At 41.0% G+C, this 22,983-nt stretch overlaps 3 protein-coding genes across 5 annotated transcripts in view; 2 read left to right on the top strand and 1 right to left on the bottom strand.

Annotated features, from left to right (window-relative positions):
* The window catches only part of PLBD2 (phospholipase B domain containing 2), a 30,513-nt gene extending 24,895 nt beyond the window's left edge, over positions 1 to 5,618 (top strand). The window contains exons 7-12 of the mRNA XM_073672176.1: positions 1,716 to 1,876; positions 2,079 to 2,174; positions 2,798 to 2,869; positions 2,964 to 3,116; positions 3,216 to 3,378; positions 4,331 to 5,618. Coding sequence (XP_073528277.1) covers positions 1,716 to 1,876; positions 2,079 to 2,174; positions 2,798 to 2,869; positions 2,964 to 3,116; positions 3,216 to 3,378; positions 4,331 to 4,498 — 813 coding nt within the window. The 3' untranslated portion in view covers positions 4,499 to 5,618. The remainder of the gene's footprint in view (positions 1 to 1,715; positions 1,877 to 2,078; positions 2,175 to 2,797; positions 2,870 to 2,963; positions 3,117 to 3,215; positions 3,379 to 4,330) is intronic.
* Positions 5,035 to 20,508, bottom strand: SDS (serine dehydratase). 2 transcript variants are annotated; one of them, XM_073672198.1, is made up of 8 exons: positions 20,371 to 20,508; positions 14,971 to 15,132; positions 14,782 to 14,821; positions 13,482 to 13,621; positions 12,300 to 12,391; positions 11,550 to 11,777; positions 8,208 to 8,332; positions 5,035 to 7,928 (listed from the first exon to the last, which is right to left on the bottom strand). In XM_073672198.1, exons 2-8 carry the CDS (start codon positions 15,124 to 15,126, stop codon positions 7,720 to 7,722), a joined length of 990 nt encoding a protein of 329 aa, XP_073528299.1. In that variant the 5' UTR covers positions 15,127 to 15,132; positions 20,371 to 20,508; the 3' UTR covers positions 5,035 to 7,719. The 2 variants fall into 2 exon arrangements, with proteins under 2 accessions (XP_073528299.1, XP_073528290.1); XM_073672189.1 differs by lacking the exon at positions 20,371 to 20,508 and adding an exon at positions 18,991 to 19,120.
* SDSL (serine dehydratase like) overlaps positions 16,679 to 22,983 on the top strand; it is a 156,867-nt gene continuing 150,562 nt past the window's right edge. Inside the window, exon 1 of one of the 2 annotated variants that reach the window (XM_073672255.1) lies at positions 16,679 to 16,752. The gene's annotated coding sequence lies outside the window, so the exon portion shown is untranslated. The remainder of the gene's footprint in view (positions 16,753 to 22,983) is intronic. The other variant, XM_073672227.1, reaches the window with a different exon arrangement.

The raw sequence follows: 22,983 nt of genomic DNA, 5'->3' as shown, positions 1-22,983 counted from the left end.
AAAGTTGGGAGACTGAGTATGACCGGCTACAAAGCCAGTGGAACTACTGATCCCAGGTTGGGAACTTAAGAACCGAGAGAACTGTATTTTGGCCATTTACCCAGAATTGCTGTATTAACATGGATGTGATTAATAAAATATTCTTTCATCGTTGACCTACCTAGGTGATTACTTACAGCCCACAACCTCAGATCTTTACAGGTGCCATTCATACCAGGAAGAGGGATGAGGGGTGCCTTGCATACCTGAATGGAGATCAGGGGTACCATGCATACCAGGATATGGGAATGAGGGAAGCCATGCATATCAGGATGGGGAATATTAACAGAATTGGGGGACATTACCCCTATAACAGTGTCAGCAGCAGACCCCTTCCCACTTAACAGTGCATCATGACTACACTTTTTGCTAAGAAAAAAATATTTTTTTTTCTATTTTCCTCCTCTAAAACCTAGATGCGTCTTGTACAACCCCTGGCAAAAATTATGGAATCACCGGGCTCAGAGGATGTTCATTCAGTTGTTTAATGTTGTTGAAAAAAAGCAGATCACAGACATGGCACAAAACTGAAGTCATTTCAAATGGCAACTTTATGGCTCTAAGAAACACTAAAAGAAATCAAGAAAAAAAAAATGTGGTACTCAGTAAGAGTAATTTTTTTTCAGACCAAGCAGAGGGAAAAAATTATGGAATCACTCAATTCTGAGGAAAAAATTATGGAATCATGAAAAACGAGCACAAAAGAACACTCCAATAAATCACTAGTATTTTGTTGCACCACCTCTGGCTTTAATAACAGCTTGCAGTCTCTGAGGCATGGACTTAATGAGTGACAACCAGTACTCTTCATCAATCTGGCTCCAACTTTCTCTGATTGCTGTTGCCAGATCAGCTTTGCAGGTTGGAGCCTTGTCATGGACCATTTTCTTCAACTTCCACCAAAGATGTACCAAATTGGATTGAGATCCGGACTATTTGCAGGCCATGACATTGATCACTCCTTTTTAGATGCAGGCTAACGAACAGATCTAATTTGATGCAGGTGTTAGTCTTGGAAATGAAAATTTACAGGGTGATTCCATAATTTTTTCTCTCTGCTTGGTTTGAAAAAAAATGACCCTTACTGAGTACCACATTTTTTATCTTAATTTCTTTTAGCGTTTCTTAAAGCCATAAAGTTGCCATTTGAAATTACTTTAGTTTTGTGCCATGTCTGTGATCTGCTTTTTTTCAACAACATTAAACAACTGAATGAACCTCCTCCAAGCCCGGTGATTCCATCATTTTTGCCAGGGGTTGTAGTCTGAAAAATACGGTACTTTCAATTAATTTCTATATTTTAAAAAAAAATCTGACTTTTGTGGATGCAGTGATACCAAATATGTACATTTTAAAAAAAAAAAAAAAAAAGTTTCCAGCTGGTATCTACCACGTGTAGGGAGAGTGCCGCTCCTGAGTTCCCTCCACACATGCAAACCCCTTGCCAAGACATTGATGATTCATCTCCTAATGCAGGAAGAGGTTAAGAAGAACCAGCACTTCCCTCACATTTCCATGTAAATTGTTACTATGTATTAAAACCAAATTGTATTGATTTTTATAAAAAATATACAGTATATTTTCTAAGAGCGTGTGTTTGTGTTTTTGTGCTTTTTTTTTTTGTTTTTTTTTCCAAATACTTTGGAGAAAATGAAATCTAAATAGACATTTTGCAGGTCACCTTGGAAACCACAATTGGGAACAGCAATCCTGATCTCTGGAAATACATCCAACCACAGAACTCTGTCCTGGAATGGCTGAGGAATATTGTAGCAAACAGACTGGCCACTGGAGGGAAAGAATGGGCCGATATATTTACAAAGTTTAATAGCGGAACGTGAGTAGAGACAATCTCTTATTGTGATGGATTGTGTACCGCTAGTCAACATGCCTGAAGAATCGGGCTGCTATGGAACCCGAGAGGTGGATGATATGTCTCTGATTTTGAGCAACCATCGTTTACTTTTAAGCAGTGTTCCTGTAGTTTATTTTTATTTTTTTCCCATTTGTGCAAGTCCAATTTTGTTTGTATCCCTTAGGTACAATAATCAGTGGATGGTGGTGGACTACAAAAAATTCAATATTGGAAGCACCGAGGTACCCAGCGGCCTTCTCACCATTCTAGAACAACTTCCGTAAGTGACATACTTTTTCTGCCTTGGCCTGAAAAAGCTAAATTTTCTAAGAGGCGTCAATATCATTTTTCCTTGTTGGGTATTTTGCATTTAAAGGGAGTCTGTCAACAGATTTTTGCTACCTCATCTGAGAGCAGGAAAAGAGACCCTGAATTCAACAATGTATCACCTAGATAACTGGATGCAGCTGTTATGACATAATCAGAGTTCTTAGATTTAGCATGAAGCAAAGCTGAGAAAGCTAACCCCGCTCACACCAGGCTCTATATGTCCAATGTCCATAGACAGTGAGCTGCTTATCACAGGAGGGGGCGGAGTCTGAAAGTGTCCTAGTGACACAGTGAAGGTTTTAAGTAAACAGCACGCAGCTTGATGAGTGACGCATCGTTGAAACCTGTGTTTTAACCCTCACCTCATGCTGTCCTCAGATTACATAGCAAAAACTTGCTGATAGATTCACTTTAAAAAATAAGTTTGAGGAATGGAAGAGTGTGACTGATTTGATTTGTCCTTTTTTCTCTAGGTGCAGTAGAATCCATGTTTATTAAAGACGTGCAAACATTTCTCCTTTTATTATTTATGGTCCATATTTATCCATTTTTCTTATTTTCCAACACTTCTAGCGGTATGGTTGTTTCGGCAGATAAATCCGATCTTCTTTACCAAACTGGATATTGGGCAAGCTACAATGTCCCGTAAGTGCATAAAAATACCGCTAAAGTTCCTATAGCGACCAAAAGGGGGTCTGATGTGTCGGCTTACTTATTCATCTGTCCTTCTTTCTTATAGGTACTTTGAAGAGATTTTTAACGCTAGTGGACAAGTAGACCTGCTGAAAAAATATGGCGACTGGTTCAGTTATTCAAAAACTCCTCGTGCTCAAATATTTCGCAGGAATCAGACCCTTGTGCAGGATTTGCACTCTATGGTGAAACTTATGAGGTGAGAGGGTGACCATGACCTGTCTGGCATTTTACCGACTTCATACAGTGTCCTGCTGTAGACCTTCTAAGAAGACATGTTTCGCTCTTAATATTTCAGGTACAATGATTTTCTTCATGATCCTCTGTCACGTTGCGAAGGTTGTGATCCAAAGCAAAATGGAGAGAATGCAATCTCTGCTCGATCTGATCTTAACCCTGCCAATGGCACATACCCTTTTGGAGCCATGCGTCAGAGACAACATGGTGGTACTGATGTGAAGGTGGGTAATGTCTTTAAAGTATGTTCACATGATGATTGAAGAGACAAAAATCTTCACACTGGCAGATGACACATGACAAAAAACCCTGTCTATGTCCCTATAATTAAAGTTTGTAATTATTCGTGTTATCAGCACATTAGTCTGTAGCTTCTATTCAGTGACAATTCTAAAACCTCATTTTATTGAAGGTTGTACAAAATAATAAAGTTACATCATAGAACAGAAGAACAAACCGCAATGCTCATTAATACTGTCTGGCAAATTTAACCTTGCCCTTAAGATAGGTCTAATATCTTAAACAAAACCATAAGACACCCATGTCAGACAACAAATATCACATACTTTAATCCTGAGAATACTCAATCACCTGGGGACTAATGTGAGTCAAAGGGCAATCAAACCAAGGCTTCCATACCTTATCAGATTTTTGAGGACAATATCTATTTTCATATACCACCCTCTCTTAGGAAGCTGCAGTGTTTACCATATTGACTCGGTGTGAAACTTGTGGGGGTCTTCTATACATCCATCTCATGGCGAGAGGGAAACATTGTTTTTGGCTACTAATGTTAAGAAGAGTGCGAGGGTAGTGAGGCCAGTCTCCTCATCAAGGATTCCTAATGCCCACACCTTAGGGCAGAGTGGTACAGGGGATTGTATCATCTTGATGAGGATAGCTATGACCTCCTTCCCAAAAGGTGGGCAATACCACAACTGGTGTATAAAATCTGACGCCTCTTCCCCACACTTATGGCAATTTGCAGTGGTAGATCTCCCCACTTTATAACCTGCTAGGAGTCAGGTAGCTTTGATGGACTATATACATTTGGACTAGAATGTTAATTGCATATTGTGGGGAGGTCAAGGCCTGATAGGGAGGGTATTACTGTCCTCAACCACCAGTGGTGAGGAGGAGCATCTTCAGTGACCATTCTTCATTTTCCTTTAACAGGTCACAAGTTATGAATTTGCCAAACATCACAAAATGGTGGTCATTAATGGTCCTACGTGGGACCAGGTCCCTGCCTTCCAATGGAGCACTTCTCCCTTCAGCAACCTCATGCACATGGGCCATCCTGACCTCTGGAAATTTTCTCCCATTGTCATCAGTTGGGATTGAGGCATTTTCTGTCTTTGAGGAAAATATTACAATCAATGCACTTTTGATCAGCATTTGTAACTTTTGTGCCCGGACATGCATTGCAGCTGGCATGGTACTAATATTGGTAAGGGTACTGTTTAAAGCAGGGAATTGAATCAATGATTAAAAGTCAGAAGGGATAAATGTAGTGTGTTTATTTTGCATAACTATACATCAAAGTAATGATAGTCATGGTTTCTCCAGACCACCCTGTCCTAGAAACAGCTGGTCCGTGAGCTAAATTTGAGCTATTAGCCTATTATACCAAAGGAAATCTATTCTGATACACTTTGATGCTGACTACCTGTTAATTATATAAGATGTGATTGGATTTTCTTTGAAGACTTACAACTTGTGTACTATAGGTCTATTCATTTGACATCACATATTTGAGGACAAGTGCCTGCTTGATTTTACTTGAACCTGAATTGGTGGATTATCGAGGAGATTTGAGAGATGGACCTGCACTAAAGATAGAAGGGGGTCATGTAGGACCACCTGGTTTGGCCTCCCTGCTGTGTGACTTCCTTATGAATATTTGGTATTTCTATAAGCTTTGATTGATTTCACCTAGTAAACTGCAGAGACCACTGTGTAGATGAGATGTACATGCTGTGAATGATTTAAATGGCGTCTGCCGCCTTGAGTAAAGGAGTTTAGTACAGGCTTCTTAGATTAGAAACTATCCGTGCAGTAGGATTCAGATCCGTTTTTCTTAACTTTGGCAGTAGGATCAGCCACATGGCCATATACTGTACTAAGGCTGCTGTCATAAAGAGCATTTTCAGGACATTTATCAAATTGATTCATAATTTTGGCCTTAAGTTTAAATTCTATTTTTTTTTTTTTTGTAGATTTTTCTATAAGTTAGGAAACATGACCCATATGGGGGAATATAATAGATACTGTGATCATCTACTGTCGCTCAACCACCCTTTTGACATATCTATGCAAGTCTTTGTTTCCAGTAAGCTGCCAGTGGGCAGCCGTATTTGTGCGAGATTAGTTAGTGTGCTAGGCTTTTTTTTTGTATAAATAAAATACTGTGTTCATTTTTTTTTTTCTTTCAATGCGCTTATTAAAATAGTAATGTTACAAAGGCTTGTCTGAATCTTCTTTTGCCTTCTGCACCGTACCAAAGTTATTACTAGTATTGTGATGTGCTTTAAAACGCTCACTTACCTACACTGTCACTTCTGTGGTTTTATTTCACTTCTTTAGATATTTGGCAATTTAAAAAAAAAAAAATCCACAATAGGTTAATATATATCAAGTGGTTTAATGATGCAGAGTAGTAAATCATAAAAATTACCATAAAAAAGTGGCTTAGACAATACAGAAAAGCAACACAGAGAACATAGCGGTAGTGGTTACATTGAAGAGTCGTTAAACAATCCTTTGTTAGTATAAAAGTGCTAACTCCCTACAATCTATGCTATAGGCTAACAAAGCTTGATGCGATGATACGATCTGACAACGCAATCAGTGTCTCTGGATGCCAGAGGATGAGGAGTACTGACATGTCTTGTGTGAGCACCATGCGATTATCTTATGTCACCATCATAACCATCTGAGGAGAACTAGTGGAGGAATGTCAATTTATGCCGGATTCATATCCAGATGCACGGACTGTCCTCAGAGTATCCCGATCTGAACTTGACAGCTGTATATTTTATGCATCTGATGCTGTCGAGTTCACATTGGAGACTCTTGGCTGGTCTGTGACACAGATTTGTGAATTCGACCTACGAGGGGTGTTGATTAAAGATTTCCCCTGACCCACTTCTATTTATCAGAGGACGCTGAAACTTCACATGTTCATGATATAAGTCTCTATAGGTTACGTGTCAATTTCCCACTCAGAACTGATAATGGTCTTGATTTTACAGGTGCTGAAGTGGTGTGAGGTTTGATAATGGACCCAGTGGACTACAGAGCAGTCATCAAGTTCCTTTACTTGAAAGGCCGCACACCAAAGGAGACATTTGCTGAGATGAAAGAGGTTTATGGTGATGATTCCCCATCATATGATTTAGTCAAGAACTTGCATAGTCAATTGAAATGTGGTCGGACTTTGGTGCACATAGCTCCAATTCCAGGGAGACCCCACTCTGCTATTGATGAACACACCATCCAGCAAGTGGAGGTCGCCATTCTGGAAAAATCGCCGCGTAACCATTCGCCACCTCTCCCAAAATGTCAAGATTAGTGTGGGGTCCGTGGGAAAAAATCATCCAAGACAATCTTCACATGCATGAGGTATCCGCTCGCTGGTTTTCCCGGCTACTCCCACCTTTCCCCTAAGCAGGAACGAGTCAAATGCTCTCAGGCTCTATTGATGATGTGCCGTGGAAACCAGGAGGACTTTTTCAACAGACTGATCACACAGGATGAAAGCTGGGTCCATCACTATGATCCTGAGACTAAAGTCCAGTCGATGCAATGGAAGCATCATGACTCACCGCCTCCAAAGAAGGCACATGGACAACTCTCGGCAGACAAGGTCATGCTCACAGTATTTTCGGACCAGCACGGAGAAGTATTGATGGATTTCCTAGCAAAGGGTACCAGATCACAGGGGCATACTATGCTTCACTGCTACGGAAATTGCAGGAGGCCATCAAAACCGAGAGACATGGCATGCTCACCAAAGGTGTCCGCTTTCTGCAAGACAATGCACCAGTTCACAACTCACATGTTGCCCAATTGGAAGCATGCTCCTGTGGCTTTGAAATTCTACCGCATCCCCCTTATTCACCTGACCTTGCACCATCGGACTACCACCTCTTTCCAAAAATGAAGCTATTTTTGAAGGGCAAGCATTTTCCAGATGATGAGACTCTGATTTTTGAAGTCACAACGTGGCTTTAGGAGCAACCTGTCTACTTCTACAAGTAAGGTGTTTACAGTTGCTTAAAGATATAGGAGAAGTGTGTGTCCCTAGGTGACACCTATGTAGAGAAGGACTAATAACTGTGCCAAGTTTCATTGCTCTCAGTCCACAGGAAGTGGGTCAGGGGCAATCTTTAATGAACACCCCTCGTAAATTGTACACAATGCTGAACTCCTATATTGGGCACACTGATGGTGAACCTGAATTGTTTGGAAAGAACATGTCTGCTTGGTAACATTTGAGCTGATGGAATTCCCAGGAAACTGGTACCATGACTTAGTCCGGATGTCTGGATGGTAAGGTCTTCCTATGAAGCACTGACCAACTTTATGCCTAACTGCTCCTGGAGTTGGAAGAGCTGTGAGAGGGTGATGTTATTCCCACCACAAACAATGATGACTACAGATGACATATCGTGGCTCAACTTTCCCTCCTTCTGCAGCTTCCCAATCACATCACTGTAAACCGCAGCAAGAGCTGCACCACACGCCGGCTCAACAAGCATCTTCTCATCATCTAGAGGGAAACATAACAAGCAAGTCAGCAAGATGCATGTACTCATGAGCGCGACAAATTATTAGAGCCCCCGCCCTCGATGAGCAATTGTAATCCCACTACACAAGTGAGTAACAAACTGCTATAGTGTAGTAATAAGACCCCTGAAGAGTAGCATTCACTTACTTTGGGTATTAATAGTTGACAATTTACAATATCATTTGATCCTATTTGTAGTGTAAGTTAGTTATACGTTTCCTAATACTATAATGTGTTTGCATGAGATCCAGCATCGCTCACCTAGGAACCTCTCGATGGCAATCACGGCATCTTGGTCATTGATGACCTCGGAGAATACAGGATGTTCCTGAGCCACTTTCAGGGTTTGTGCTCCCACAGTTTTTGCTCCCAATGTCTTAGCCACGCTGTTGGGGGGGGAAAAAAAGAATGTGTACATTTTTCTAATTTGAGATATCTGCTAAGGGATATGGTATGTTTCCTGTAAAGTGACAAGTTGACACTTAGAGTCTAGAGATAAAGAGAGCTGCAGGCTTATATCTGTAATTTAGTAAAGTGAAAGCCCCCTTTACTACTGTCTGAGTCCCAACAACATTCGTTTCGATGCTCTTGAGTATGTGGGTGGGGGTTGTTGGTGGTTTAAATGGCATTAAAAAAAACCACAACAACTAAATCAATGCTATACGTGAAAATAAGAAACTTTCTAATTATCAGAAATACGCTTCTTTTTCCTTCTGAACTGATTAATCATTCTCAGAATGCAGAGTTCCTGGGTAAAATATGCCTTCAGTGACTAGAGTTTCCCATTACTGAGATAAGAGATGGCAGTTAGCTCTCCATAGAACTTCATGAGCACCAACTGTTTCAGGAGAACTTGCAGCAGAATGCGCCTTTTAGCTCCTCCCCTTTCCATAGACTGGACCAACTGCCTTTCCCTTTTCAATAGTTAGAAATTTGTCTTCACTGAACACTGATTTTGCCCAGGATTTGAGAGTGAAAGAAGCCAATTGCAAAGTTGCTTAACGTCTTTTCATGTCTACTATTGAGTTATGAAATTATACAATAGCGTTTGGTTAATTAGAACTTAAAGCTATAGTTTTAAAATTGAAAAGTCTATCACCAGAACAGTCTTAAAGGGGTTGTCCAGTCATAAGATATTGTGGGCCCATCCTGAGAATTAGTCCTCAATATTAGACCGAGGAAGGGGTGGGGGAGGGGAAATCCAACACCTTGATCAGCTTTTACTGGAGCCTGATGGAAACATGAGCTGCAATGTAAAGCAAAGTTTGATGTGTAGTGACGGACGCCAGTTACTGCAAAACAGCTCCTGCTCTCTTGAATGGAGTTGTTCTGTTGTACCTATAACACAAAACCATTGTAGCTCATTCAAAGCGATTACATCAGATTTCTGGCATAAGTTGCTTTGAAAAAAGTCACATAGTGGAGTAGTACAAAAATTGTCTGACTGTTGGCGGTTTCACACCAGTTTTGCCAAAATAGGCGGCAAACGGGCATGACTCCACAACTCATCTAATCCATAATGAATTGTTTGTTTATTCCTCATGCCAGAAATCAGAGACTGGAGTAAGATTTGGGGAGCTTCAAATGCCCCGGATTCATTAAGAGAAGTGTGCCTCCTAATGACTCAGGAGTTTGATTCCAGCACTCCCCTTCATCAAGACCAACGTGAACAGCGCCAGTTCTGATGAATCCGTGCTAATGAGTTTAAATCTGGCTAGGGCTTATAACAGATAATCGGGTTGCTGGGTGTTGGACATCCACCAATCTAATATTGTGATCAGATACCCCCTTTAAGAAATTAAATGTGCTGATACTCATGGAGTACTGTGACGACACAACATTTAATTTTAATTATCCAGATGTAAAGTCAGGAGACCTACAATATTATCTTTATGTTGACTTTTGAATTTGTGTTTTTCTTTGGTTGGTCAAGAAAAACATTATTGTTTGAATAAGAATGGATGATGACAAGTTGATATTTACTGCAACTTATTGTCTGCTAACTTTGCAAGACAGGGACATTGAACAATGGATGTTTGCCAAATATGGTAATTGACCATTGTGTGGGCCCTGTGGCTTGTTGACCTTCAAAACAGAAGGACTAACTATGCAGATTGAGCATTTAATCAAACATTGAGAGAAACTCATCCCATCTCCGCCTTGACCAGTGGATGACGACATGAACCACAGATGTGGATATAAAAAAGGACCCCTATGCTTCTGAGAGGAACTTTTACAAAATCACAGCCAAAAGAGACGCTTCAGAACAGCAACCAAGACATGTGGCTCCATCAAGAGGTACTCAGGTTTGACTCTACAGAATGTCAGCTTAGGGGACCACGGCCCTAGCAGGAAGAACACAGATCTGTTCCACTGAATATCACTGAACCCATGGATACATTTGGGGAAGCTAGGATTGTGACCCCACCCCCCTTCCCAGTCACCTGACCCCAGGGATACCCTTTGGGGAAGCCAGGTTGGGACCATCCGGTCGCCCGGACACATGCCTCAATGGACTTCCTAAGCTTGTCGTTACCTTCTCTCTGTGGGTGCCATTGGAAGCCCAGGAGGCACAGCTGCTCTAATCTCGGCAAGTCAGCAAAAGGGTGAGACTAATTTTGTACCATCTTGGTTATTTTGCTGAGACTGTTCTATAGGTTATTGTCGGTTTGGTGGCCCTCACCCTGTGTTGTCTGAGTAGTATGCCCACGGGAGACACCAACCCATCCCCCCCCCCCCTCCCGCTTCCCCGTGTCTCCACAATTACGATTCATCCTTTGCTTTTTTTTTTTTTTTTTGTCATGCAGTAGTATTTGCAGTTTTTCACGCCAAATTCTTCAAAATGGAGCACATGCTATAATGAATCTGGCCCATTGCAGGTTTTTTTTTTGCCAAAGCCAGAAGTGACTAAAAAGGAGTAATCCATGTAGATAAAGGACTTTTTCCCTGTATCCACTTCTGAATTTGGTTCAAAAACTGTAATGAGGTTTTCCAATAAACTGTGAAAAACCCTGAGTGTTTTTGCTGTGATTTCCACCGCCCCTTGAGTTTTTGCAAGGGAAAAAAAATACTTCACTTTAAATTACCAGCAAAATTAATGAGATTTTTTTTAAATCTCATGCACTTGTTAGTTAATTTTTCCTTGTTGATCTGAACCTAAATGTTTTTTCAAATCTGCAACCTGTGCACATACCCCTAGGTTAATTCACAGATCTGGGCAAAACAGATGTCAATCTATTATGTATGTGGTCTTGGCAAGTGGCTGTGGAAATGGGGATGGGGGAGAGGAGAAATTGTACTGCGTATGCAATCTAAAAAGCAGCCATGTTTTTCCAGTACTGCACAAACCCTTTAAATCCACACCGAATGTTGGATATGACAGAGAAGGTTGTATCGGGGAACCCTAGGAAGATCAGGTAAGTTGGCATTTTCTAAGCTTGACCCATGGAGACCAAGTTGCTTTCAAGAGTGTGCGGGTCTCAAATTCTCAGCTGGCAAGTTCATCTAACTGGAAGAAAATTATCTACTGGTTTAGTGGTGGCAGGATTTGGGATTTCTCAGGAAGCGGGCATAAGCAATCTAGCTCTTTAGACATTGACTTACCTGGTAATTTCAGGAAGGGTCACCAGCTTTCCTTCCTCTACTGCAGCATTAAGACTGTGAGCGCCCCTCGTTTCCATTGCAACAATGGGAACATCACTCCATCCCACTTCTCGGAGGCCTTGGACTGCCCCACAGAGCATACCACCACCACCAACTGAAAGGACAAATGCTCCTGGTTTTGAAGGAAGACTTTCCTTCAGTTCTTTTACCAGTGATGTGTGACCTTCCCTATAAAAATAAATAAAGGTTTTGCAAACAAATATTGGATAATAAACTTAAAGAAGTAATCCCATGAAGTTTTTTGTGTGTATGTAATGTAGTGTGTTAGTGTTGAGATACTCCTCTACTGCTGCCTTCTCTGGGATCCAGCGCAGTTCTGCTCCTCTTCTTGTTGACATCACTGCACACTTCATACTCTCCGGCTCACTCTATGCCGGAGCCGGAAGCCTCTTTTACAGTGTAAGCCTATGGCACCTTGTTCTGATGCCCCATCAGCTTACATTGCAATAGTCACTTCTGGGTTACGCAGAGCACAGCATGACCAGGACAGTCTGCTGAGCGGTGACATCACTCAGAAGAACGATGTTGGACACTGGAGAGCGCAGTGGTAGGGGAGTATATTAATACATATTCACGGGAGGGCTTTAACCCAGCTACTTGTAACAATTATGCCATTTCCTGTCAGTATGACATGTTTCGTGAAAATGATGACAAATTTTAGATAGATAAAACTTTGTTAATATATCATACCATATTAAAGGATCATCAAATGGAGGGATGTATACCCATCCAGGGTTATTCTTCACCAACTCTTTGGCATGCTCAATAGTATCATCAAGAATCTGTAAGGAAGAACAGGCATTGTAACAAAGAAGTAGAAAGAAAATTAAAGGATACCCATCATTTTAAACAAACTTCTCATGTCAGTGTGACATATCAGAACTTTTGATTGGTGGGGATCCAGATACTAAGACCCCCACTGATCACTAAAACTAATGGGTTTAAGTGCTCAGCTAAGCACTGTGCCCCTCTGTCTGTTTCCAGCTCTCCTCAGAGAGTGGATCTCGCGGAGTACAGATTCATACAAAATGGTGAATGTATGTGTAACAAGGGAATTATTAAACATGATATTCCATAGCGCCAAATATTGAATTTTAAAGTAGTAGAAAATGTAGGTATTCTGCACTGCTGGTTTCGTATATACAATTAGAGTCCAATATGCATTATAAAAATGTCAGTGCGGTTTTATTCTTGACGTGTTTCGAAGTTAAACTTCTTCAGGAGCACTGCAAAAATTGTGGTGCGCCTGAAAAAGACGTTTGGACTTTTAGACCATGTGCATATGTTGAGTATTTGGTGACTTTTGACTCAGTATTTGTAAGCCAAAACCAAGAGTGGTGGTGGGGGGGCCCCCTCACCAAAAAGTCAACGAGTGCACGTGGCCTTATTGTGTATGCAAAACCAGCAGCGCAGAATACTCACATTTTCCACTGCTTCAATACCATGTTGGATCTACCAACCTGTGGAGCTGCATCAATTAGAACATCGCTTTTCTAAAGCCTAATCAGTGTTTTGTCTTACACAACCATACAAGGGGAGCAGTTACCGCTTTTCATTATACACATTGCACTTAATTTGTCCACGCTGCCCATTCAGAAATATTGCATTTTGAAGTCTCAATACTGATTTACTTTTCCATGTTGGATTACAGTCTTAATCAAATATCTTGCCGCTTGCTGGTGTAATCTGGCTCCGTAGATTTATATGGTCCAAGCAGAATAGTTTGATGTCAGTTCCCCATACACTATTTTGTACTTTTATAGTTCCAAATATTTATGTTTTTTTCATGGACATATTTAATAAATGTTCTTTCAAGGTTTTTCTAAACTATGAAAAAGTATAATGTCCTCAGATGAGGAATATTAAACCTACCTCTCCCACTACACAGACTGTAGCTCCTTCATCTTTGACTCTCTGGATGGTGAAGGTTGGGGTGGTAACTGGGACGAGAATAGTTGCAGGGATGGACAGCATGCGGGCACTATAGGCGGCTGCCAGGCCAGCGTTACCTCCTAAAAAAAAACAAACAAAATGACATGAGACTACATGACTATCCATGAACCTTGTGTTATAGCAATTAATCATGTCAAGGACTTCCAATTGTATATTCATGGTGTAGCAAACAGATTCTATTCATGATAACCAAATTGTAGTTGGTATTTTTGTGCAATATATGCCTTTTCCCATCAATAGATTTTTCTAAATCACTAAGCTAAAGTCCTGACTATCTAGAGCAGAACTGGGCAAACTGCGGACCCTGGACCACATCTGACCCTCTGGTGGTTCCAGTCCAGCAGACAGATAAGACAGCCGAAGGGCTGAAACACTTGCCGACCGCTGTCACCGCTATCCGCAACCTTGGGCTGTAGATAGCAGTGAATACACTGGTGGAGTAAGGGACGCTGGCTCTTTCCACCAATCAGCGAGTGAGACTGAGCCAGCTGACTCGATGATGTCACTTCATTGCGTCATCTGTGCACCGGAAACAGGAGCAGAGCACCGGGGGAATGGGAGAGCGTCGTCCCCCACCCCCCTCCATGGCATACACACATAGAGATATAGCTATGTGGTGGCTCATGCTGCATATAGAGGACTGTGTGGTGGCTCGCACTGTATATTGGCATACTTAATTCTGCTCAATATTAAGTGATACAACTCTTATATTATGTTAATATTAATTTTGAGCAGAATTAATTTCAGCCTATTGGTTCGGCCCTTCACAACAGTCATGGTCTCTCATGAGGCCCCTTGAGAAAACTAATTGCAAACCCCTGACCTAGAGACATATTATATGGTAGAGTTGATGGAAGTCCAAGACATGAAACCCCACTAATTGTTAGAATGAAGGGGGCTCAGTATACAGTTTGTTATGTTGGCAGCACTTGAATTAAAAATAAATACACTGTTGTCCAATTCTATATATATTTTGAAAAGAAAAACCCCACACACACCCCGTTGTTCACTTTTAAACAGTCTGACATAATGGAGGAACTCCCCCATGGCACCTTCTCTCCACCTCCGAGAAAAACGGATCAGTATAATCAGACCGATGTTCTAGGATGGAGAGAAAACGGTTGTGTGCCACGAGCCTTAAAATGATAGGAAAATGCTCTGTCTGAAGACTAGCAGGTGATACAGTCATCCCATTGTAGTAAAAGAATTAGATACTTGCCTGAAGAACACACAAAGTGTTTACAGCCTCGTTCTGCCCACTGTAATGCAAGAACATATGTCAAAAATGTACTTCATTGATAACAATCATGATTCGTCATCACAATTTACAGCGTAATTATTTGCATTCTGTCTGATGCACTGTCCTATGGTCTTTTCTACTGGACATAAAAAAACATTGTTTGCTTACCGTTTTGCAAAGATGTCCAATCCCACGGATTTTGAAGGACCCCGTTGGTTGTGCATTGTCAAGTTTTAGATACACTTTGGTACCACATAGCTTGGACATAGGCACACTGTCCCTTAGTGGAGTGTTTAGATGAAGGCTGCTAATTTTTTCTGCCATGTTGATCTGTGGGGTGATAAGAATATATAACATTACGTCTATTATAGTCATCATAACACCAGATTTTCTTTACATTTGCCATAAAAACAAATCCCATCAATTTCACCTATTTTATGATGACAAAGGCATAAAAGCTTCCACTGTTTAAGAACCTTATACATTAACCAAAACATAGGCCAGTTGTCTTATAAATGGATGGATACTCCTAAATAAACATAAATCAAATCACGGAAAGTATTCTTAAAGATTATTGACTTTTACAATATTTATCATAAACGTGATTAAAAAGCAAAAAACACAAATAGTACAAGAAGGGAAAAAAGGTCCTGTTGTATATCAAGTAGGTTTGTAATAGAACCACTATAATCTGCAATTATAACGGTTCGCTCACACTGCCGTGTAACACGGCCGAGTGCTATTCATTGTTTTATCGGATAGTACTCGGCCCGATGTTATACTATGGGGCAGTGCAGATCTGCAATTATTTTCTCATGCCGGTTATCGCTCCATGCTGGGAGTGGCTCCGATATTTGGATCATGCGCACCCATACAAGTCTTTGGATGCATGTGAAACATCGGACTGCACTCGGATGTCATCCGACTGCAGTGCAATGAGAGAAAATGGGGTAATTAAGTTCTCCATCTTCATCATCTTCTCCACACCTGTGCTGCAATTCTCTCATGTGAGAATGGGATCACACTCAGATCAAACTGTGCCTAGTGTCATTAGCATAATCAGTCCGATTCTCTTGCATGAGAGAATATACGCTAGTGTGAGTGAACCCTATCAAAGAAAAATTTTCAAAGTGGTTAGAACTAGTATAGTTCAGGATAATGCCTCTAATTCAAATAAATCCAATGATAACAGCTCACAGTGCTGATGACATACAAAAAGATTGCCATAGTTGTAATAAATCCAAGAGGAAATTTATAGACAAATAAATTAGTTACAACCTCATTATTACATAAATGAGAAAACAGGCTAGATAGATTTACCAGACTAAATGTAATACACCAAGGACCATCCCTAATGTGTGTTTCGCGTAAGCTTCTTCAAGGGGTTTGGTATAAACTAATGTGAAATGCGTGTAAAAAAAAAATACCGTAAGTAGTTTATCCCTCTACATTGTATGGTATTTTCTCAGTAATTCTGGGCAGTGCTCTTCTGCCTATCTCTAGAGATATATAGATACTAATATAAGTGAGGAATAAATATAGTGTCAATATTTGGTGTAATGTCCTGGTTTGATGCACAGCACCATAGAGCAAGGTATTATAATGCAAATAAACTATACAGCTGTGGTTTGTGCTTCCTAGCACAAGTAAAGCTAATCTTGCCATGCCATATAGGCTATAGCACTATGCCATACAGAAATCCCAGAGAGATTTACATCTCATTAGTGTACACTGCCCTGAGATGCCACCCTGGTAATGAATCCCAGTGGAAACATTTTACACACGGGACCAGAAAATTCTACTGACTCCCTGTTCTTCATTGTATTTCAAGTTTCCTAGGAACAAGGGGCCTTGATAGAAAAGAGTTCCCATGATGCACTTGTGCTAACAGCAAGAAGCATCATCAGTATTCAGAGATCTTCATCCTCAAAACTTCTTACAGGCAGTAAAGTAAGTGCAAGTTATAGTGTTTTTTTTTTTAGTTCATTAATTATGTACTAATATAGGAAGTAGAATCATTCAGAGAGATTTGATCAGTACGTATTCCAGAACTTTGTTAAGAATGTGCTAAGAATTTTGCTCCCAAATGTATTTGTTAAAGACATTGGATGTAAGGAGGTGTGTCCTACATACATAGGGGGTTGTGTCACATTTAAGAATGTTATGTGTGCCCATTGCATGGCTACTTAAAAAAGGGTGGGCCACTTTTGGGGACAATATAAATATAAATATATATATATATATATATATATATATATATATATATATATAATTTTTTTTTTTCCTTTTAATTTTTATTTAAATCTGTCTTTTTCTTTATTGCCACAGACCATATTAAAAGGTAAATGTGCAGGGAAACAAAGAGCCTGTAAAGGTCATATGGTGCAAAATTTGTTACCACACTAATTTTAAAAAATATTTTTAGCACAAAATGCATGCATTTAAAATAAAAAAAATTATATAATTGTGGCTACAAAGAAGCTCAGAAAGAGAGAGATTTTTTTTTAAAGAAAAAAAAAAGTCTGTTAGACTGTCAGAATGAGGTTGATTATTTTCTGCAGTGTATTAGTTTAGTGGCTTGGTGTTGGTAAATAACCTCAGGTCACCTACCTTCTACTTTTTTTTTCCCTGGTGTTTTTGGGAAAACCTGTATTTTTATTTGTTAGGTTTTTTTTATATAGCTCCATCATGTTCTGCAGCAGCGTACATACATCATCACTGTCCCATTGGGGCTCACAATATAAATTCCCTATCAGTATGTCTTTGGAGTGTGGGAGGACACCAGAGAAATCGCACGCAAATTTGGGGAGAACATACAAACTCCTTGCAGATGTTGTCCTTGATGGGATTTGAACCCAGAACCCCAGCGCTGCAAAGCATCAGTGCTAACCACTGAGCCACCGATAGATAGATAGATAATTAATTAAATATGTATGAGGTGTTAGAATTTTTTGCCAAAATACACAAGCTTGCAAACCACATCAAGAGTCCTCTTGTCGTGAAAGTCCCTACACTAACGTTAGAAGCAAAGTCGTGCACTGCATGTAGCTGTGTACAAGCCTTATCCTTGTGTATTTTTAATACTAGACAGCCACCCCCTCCATAAATGATAAGACATGTGTGGTTGTTTCACCAGTATTTTGCCCCTGTGTGGTCTCTGCCTTTATAATGGGATTGCTGCATCCTGTAGGGCATAAGTTTTGGGGACCTGGTGTTGGTAAGTGTGGCTGCCTTTGCTCTGCTGGTGTTTTCCCACGCTGACCAGCACTACTGTCCATACAATGGGACCATGTGACCAGGCCATCAGCCTCCTCCAATTCTAAGACACCTCACATGGGAAAGCAGCTTTTCATATTGGAGGAGACAGATGGATCGGTCTGGTCACGGGTTCCCCCACCAGCTGCCATTGTATGGACAGAAGTGCCGAGGTCTACAGCGGAGAATCCCTCAGCGAGCTCCTTCTGACAGTCGAACAGGAAAGTTTGTAACTATCTTTCTCAGCTGATTTATGGCCACAGAACACATTGAACTTGAATGTGTAGGGAAAGAAAGCCTTTAAAAGCTAAATTTGTAATGAAACCCAAAATACAACCAATTAAGAAGTAAAAAAGTCCCAAAAATGCCGCTAACGTTGTATCCCATCAAAACCTATCCACAAACTAGGAGATAAATGTCTCATCCCAGTGGGCCACACTATAGGGACCCCCACTGATAACTAGAACAGTGTCTGAAGCCCCCCTTTCATCCTTGCTGAATGACTGCAATGAGTAGGAGCTTAAATAGGAGTAGCGGTCACACATTTATCCTGCCGGTCTTTCAGTGACTATAGGGCTGATGATTAAAACAGCCACGGCACTGCCCCATCACATGCACACATGAATGAATAAATCCCCCTTAATATTTATCTACAGATCTATAGCTGTTATATGCACGTAAAAAAAAAATGTAAAAATAAAAACAGTATTCTACATTTGACTATTTGAAGGGTCTCCTCACGTCAAAAATTAAATTATCCATCTAAGGTGAGTGTAAGAATTGTAAAAAAATAATTAGACATCGGTTTTCCCTTTTAACTATTTCAAATCAGTAATTCAGCTTACAAGGGAGCATTTCAATTGGACAAACTGGGAAGGAGAAAAGGCGAAAAAAAAAAAAGCAATGATTTTGCTATAGGTGCAGTACACTCACCTACTGCTGGATGATGGGCGCTGTAGTTTGAGAAGGATTTGCTTGTAGCTCAATGAAGGATGCTTCACACTGATAAACTTATAGGACCAGGACCATTCCCTGGCACCAATCAGAAGCCAGTAACAAACACACCCCCCACCCACCCACTCTCCTATCTTAATGCACAGCTGTCAGATTTTACAGCTAAAGGAGATGTTAGTCTCAGACAATACCAAAAGGGCCCAGTAGTGGGAGGTAACAAGCAGCTAAAGGAAATGCAGGCTATTTTAAGGCTCATCCACCAAAAGGAGTTCAAGGACCCATTTGCAGGTCTACAGAGACCCCCCTCTCCCTTGGTTGCACTTCTGTTTCATCATGGGCCAGTTCAAGCTGGTCAGACTGGTTCCTAAAGATCACAGTAAACATAAAGAGGGGGGAGAAAAAAAAAGTGCTGGAGACTATGTAAGAGGTTTAAGGTCCATGTAAAAAGCACTCCTGTACCTCTACATAGAATAGATCCAGCAGATAAACACTTAGGAATGCTGTGCCTGGAGAGATACGGAAAAATAAGATAAAATACCATGTTCTAAAAACAACTTCCCAGAATGAGCTCATGCGGTAAAAACATGTTTGTGTTCTTACTGTACGCTGCTATTATTACACCACTGACGGGGAAGAAAGCGCAAAGGACTGTTCCTAGAAAAATGGAATACTCTGGTGCATACTTGCCACTTTATTTTTAATTAAATGTAATTATTTTTTTTAAAAAATGCATTAGTATTCATTACTTAGTTAAGATTCCCTCGTTCAAAAATTGTGATAAATACTTAATCTTCAGGATTAGGCTGAGTTCACATCAGTGTTAGAAATTGTGTTATTGTATTAAGAACAGAATAATGGAATTCAAGGCTGGGACAGATTGGTTATATTATGGACCCCATCAGCGCTGGCTACAATGGGTGTAAGAAACTTAAAAACAAAACAATGTTCCTTACTGAATCAGATTCGAAGTTAGGTGCTATAAAATCAAGCACAGGAGTGAGTGTAGAAAAATGTATATATATGAAACAAAGTGTAAAATTCCCTTACCGTTATGAGATTTCTATGGAGATATCCATGAAGTTAGGTGTTAGAAATAAAGGGGTTTTCTCCTTTCAACTTTAACTAAGTCGTCATGGCCATGTTCAAAATAAAGTAATCTGTTACTCACCCTGCCCAGGTCCAATGCTTTGTCTCCCCCGCTGCTCTGTTGATTGTCTCCATTGGCAAAACGAATGAACCGAGTGATTGGTTGCAGTGCTGTAGTCTGCACACAATCACTGGAGCAACAATAATTACAATAGTTCATATAAAGATCACAAATCCTGAAATTTCTAGATAATTCAATGATGGTATAGTTACCAGATACTCAGATCCCTGTGTCCAGCCAATGTATGTTTCCTCCTTCTACAAGAGTGTAAGCTCCCTGGTATATCCCCTTGGTAACTCTCCAGGTTATACTCTTTTCTTCACAATGCTGGGATCCTTTATACCTCTGGTGAATGCAGATTTCTTTTGTCCTCCTGCTTGGAGACTTCCAGTCTCATCTTCCTTACAAAGAAACTTTTGATGGCCAGGTGGGGTTCTCATCCACCCTCCCCCTCATGTACCAGGAAAAGGAAGAAAGATAATGCCATTTCATTATCAACTAGTTGTTAGCACTCTGACACTTTGAGACCCCCCTCAGTTAAGTTGATTACACTGCTATTTAGCATTTTTGTGTCCAAAGACCTTTTGAAGTGAGAATAAGGCTGTGTGCACACATCGCCATCTTGCCACACAGATTTATCAAAAAACCTGAAGGGATTCCTGATGACAGCAAAGTGAATGAGAACCCTGAAGTCTCATGCACACGTTACTTATTTGTGACTTGTAGATTTGGTGCAGATGCAAATCTGCAGCATGTCAATTCTATAAGCGTTTTTGCAGCGTTTTTTCACCCATTGACTTCAATGAAGTCAGTTAAAAATGCTATAAAACACAAGTCTAAATATGATTGCGGATTTGCTTTTTTTTTGTAGCTTTATTTGCATGCATTTTTAGACAGCAATGAATGCTATAGAGATAGATAATAGATACAGATAGATAACAGATATAGATAGACAGACAGACATATAATTGCACAACCCACGACATAGTATTGTTTATTATTATAGCGCTATTTATTCCATGGTGCTTTACATGTGAAAGGGGTATACAAAGCACAAGCAATTACAATAATTTTGAACAATACAAGTTAGCGACTGGTACAGATGGAGAGAGGACCCTGCCCGCGAGGGCTCACAATCTACAAGGGATTCGTGAGGATACAGTAGGTGAGGGTAGAGCTTTTCGTGGAGCGGTGGTTACTGCAGGTTGTAGGCTTGTCGGAAGAGGTGGGACTTTAGGTTCCTTTTGAAGATATCTACGGTAGCCGAGAGTCTGATGTGTTGGGGTAGAGAGTTCCAGAGTAGAGAGGACACACAGGAAAAATATTGTATGTGATTGTGGGAAGAGAAGATAAGACAGGAGTAAAGAAGGAAATCTTGTGAGGATCGGAGGTTGCATACAGGTATGTACCGGGAGACTAGGTCACAGATGTATGGAGGAGACAGGTTGTGGATGACTTTGTATGCCATGGTTAGGGTTTTGAACTGGAGTCTCTCGGTAATGGGGAGCCAGTGAAGGGATTGACAGAGAGGAGAGGCCGGGGAATAGTGGGGGGACAGGTGGATTAGTCGGGCAGCAGAGTTTAGAATAGATTGGAGGGCTGCAAGAGTGTTAGAGGGGAGGCCACAAAGCAGGAGGTTGCAGTAGTCGAGGCGGGAGATGATGAGGGCGTGCACTAGTGTTTTTGCAGATTCGTGGTTGAGGAATGTGCGTATCCGGGAGATATTTTTGAGTTGGAGTCGGCAGGAAGAGGAAAGGGCTTGGATATGTGGTTTAAAGGAGAGATTAGAGTCCATGGCTACCCCGAGGCAGCGAGCTTGCAGGACTGGAGAGAGTGAGCAAACATTGACTATGATAGATAGGTCAGATGGGGGGTTGAGTGAGGCGGTGGAAAGATGATGAATTTTGTTTTATCCATGTTAAGTTTTAGGAATCTAGCAGAGAAGAAAGATGAAATAGCGGACAGACATTGTGGGATTCTGGTTAGTAAGGAGAAGATATCGGTTCCAGAGAGGTAGAGCTGTGTGCCATCAGCATAGAGGTGATACTGAAATCCATGGGACTCTATGAGCTGTAGATGGAGAAGAGCAGGGGTCCTAGGACTGAACCCTGGGGGACACTGACAAATAGGGGGCAAGATGAGGAGGTGATGTATGAGTGTGAGACACTGAATGTCCGGTCTGTTAGGTATGAAGAGATCCAAGATAGGGCTAAGTCTGTGATGCCGAGAGATGAGAGAGTCTGTAGTAAGAGGGAATGGTCCACTGTGTCAAAGGCAGATGATAGGTCTAGGAGGAGGACAGAGTAGTGTCATTTGAACTTGGCAGTTAGTAGGTCGCTGGTGAGTTTAGTCAGGGCAGTTTCAGTGGAGTGATGCGGTCGGAAGCCATATTGTAAGTGGTCAAAAAGGGAGCAGGAGGAGAGGTGGGAGGACAGTTCAAGGTGGATGTGTTCTTCCAGTAGTTTGGAGGCATAGGGGAGAAGTGATATGGGGCGATAGCTAGTCAGAGAGGATGGGTCAAGGGAGGGCTTGTTGAGGATGGGTTGGGTGTGATCAAGGTATGTTTGAAGCATGAGGGGAAGACACCAGTTGTTAGTGACAGGTTGAAAAGGTGGGATAGGGTTGGGATGAGGATAGTGGTAAGGTTAGGGATGAGATGGGACGGGATTGGGTCAAGTTCGCAGGTGGTGAGGTATGATTTGGAGAGTAAAGAGGAAACTTGATCTTCCGTAATGATGGAGAAGCTGATTTTGGAGGAGGAGGGTTGAGTAGAGGGGCTGTGGGGACTTTAGGCGAAAGCTTTGTCTGATGGTGTCAATCTTCTG

The sequence above is a fragment of the Phyllobates terribilis genome, unplaced genomic scaffold (genome assembly GCF_046119375.1).
Source record: "Phyllobates terribilis strain yellow unplaced genomic scaffold, ASM4611937v1 Scaffold_1__5_contigs__length_1240528914, whole genome shotgun sequence".
NCBI lineage: Eukaryota > Metazoa > Chordata > Amphibia > Anura > Dendrobatidae > Phyllobates > Phyllobates terribilis.
The sequence above is the reverse complement of the archived record's forward strand: the minus strand, read 5'-3'. Positions and strand labels throughout refer to the sequence as shown.

What these genes read in the sequence shown, in the direction of transcription:
- SDS (XM_073672198.1), bottom strand. Translation starts at nt 15,126, where the DNA reads ATGGCAGAAAAAATTAGCAGCCTTCATCTAAACACTCCACTAAGGGAC. An exon ending in ACACTTTGTGTGTTCTTCAG is followed by an intron (nt 13,622 to 14,781) that starts GCAAGTATCTAA and finishes GTTTTTTTTTAG; the next exon opens with GAGGTAACGCTGGCCTGGCA. An exon ending in CAGTCTGTGTAGTGGGAGAG is followed by an intron (nt 12,392 to 13,481) that starts GTAGGTTTAATA and finishes TCTTCCTTACAG; the next exon opens with ATTCTTGATGATACTATTGA.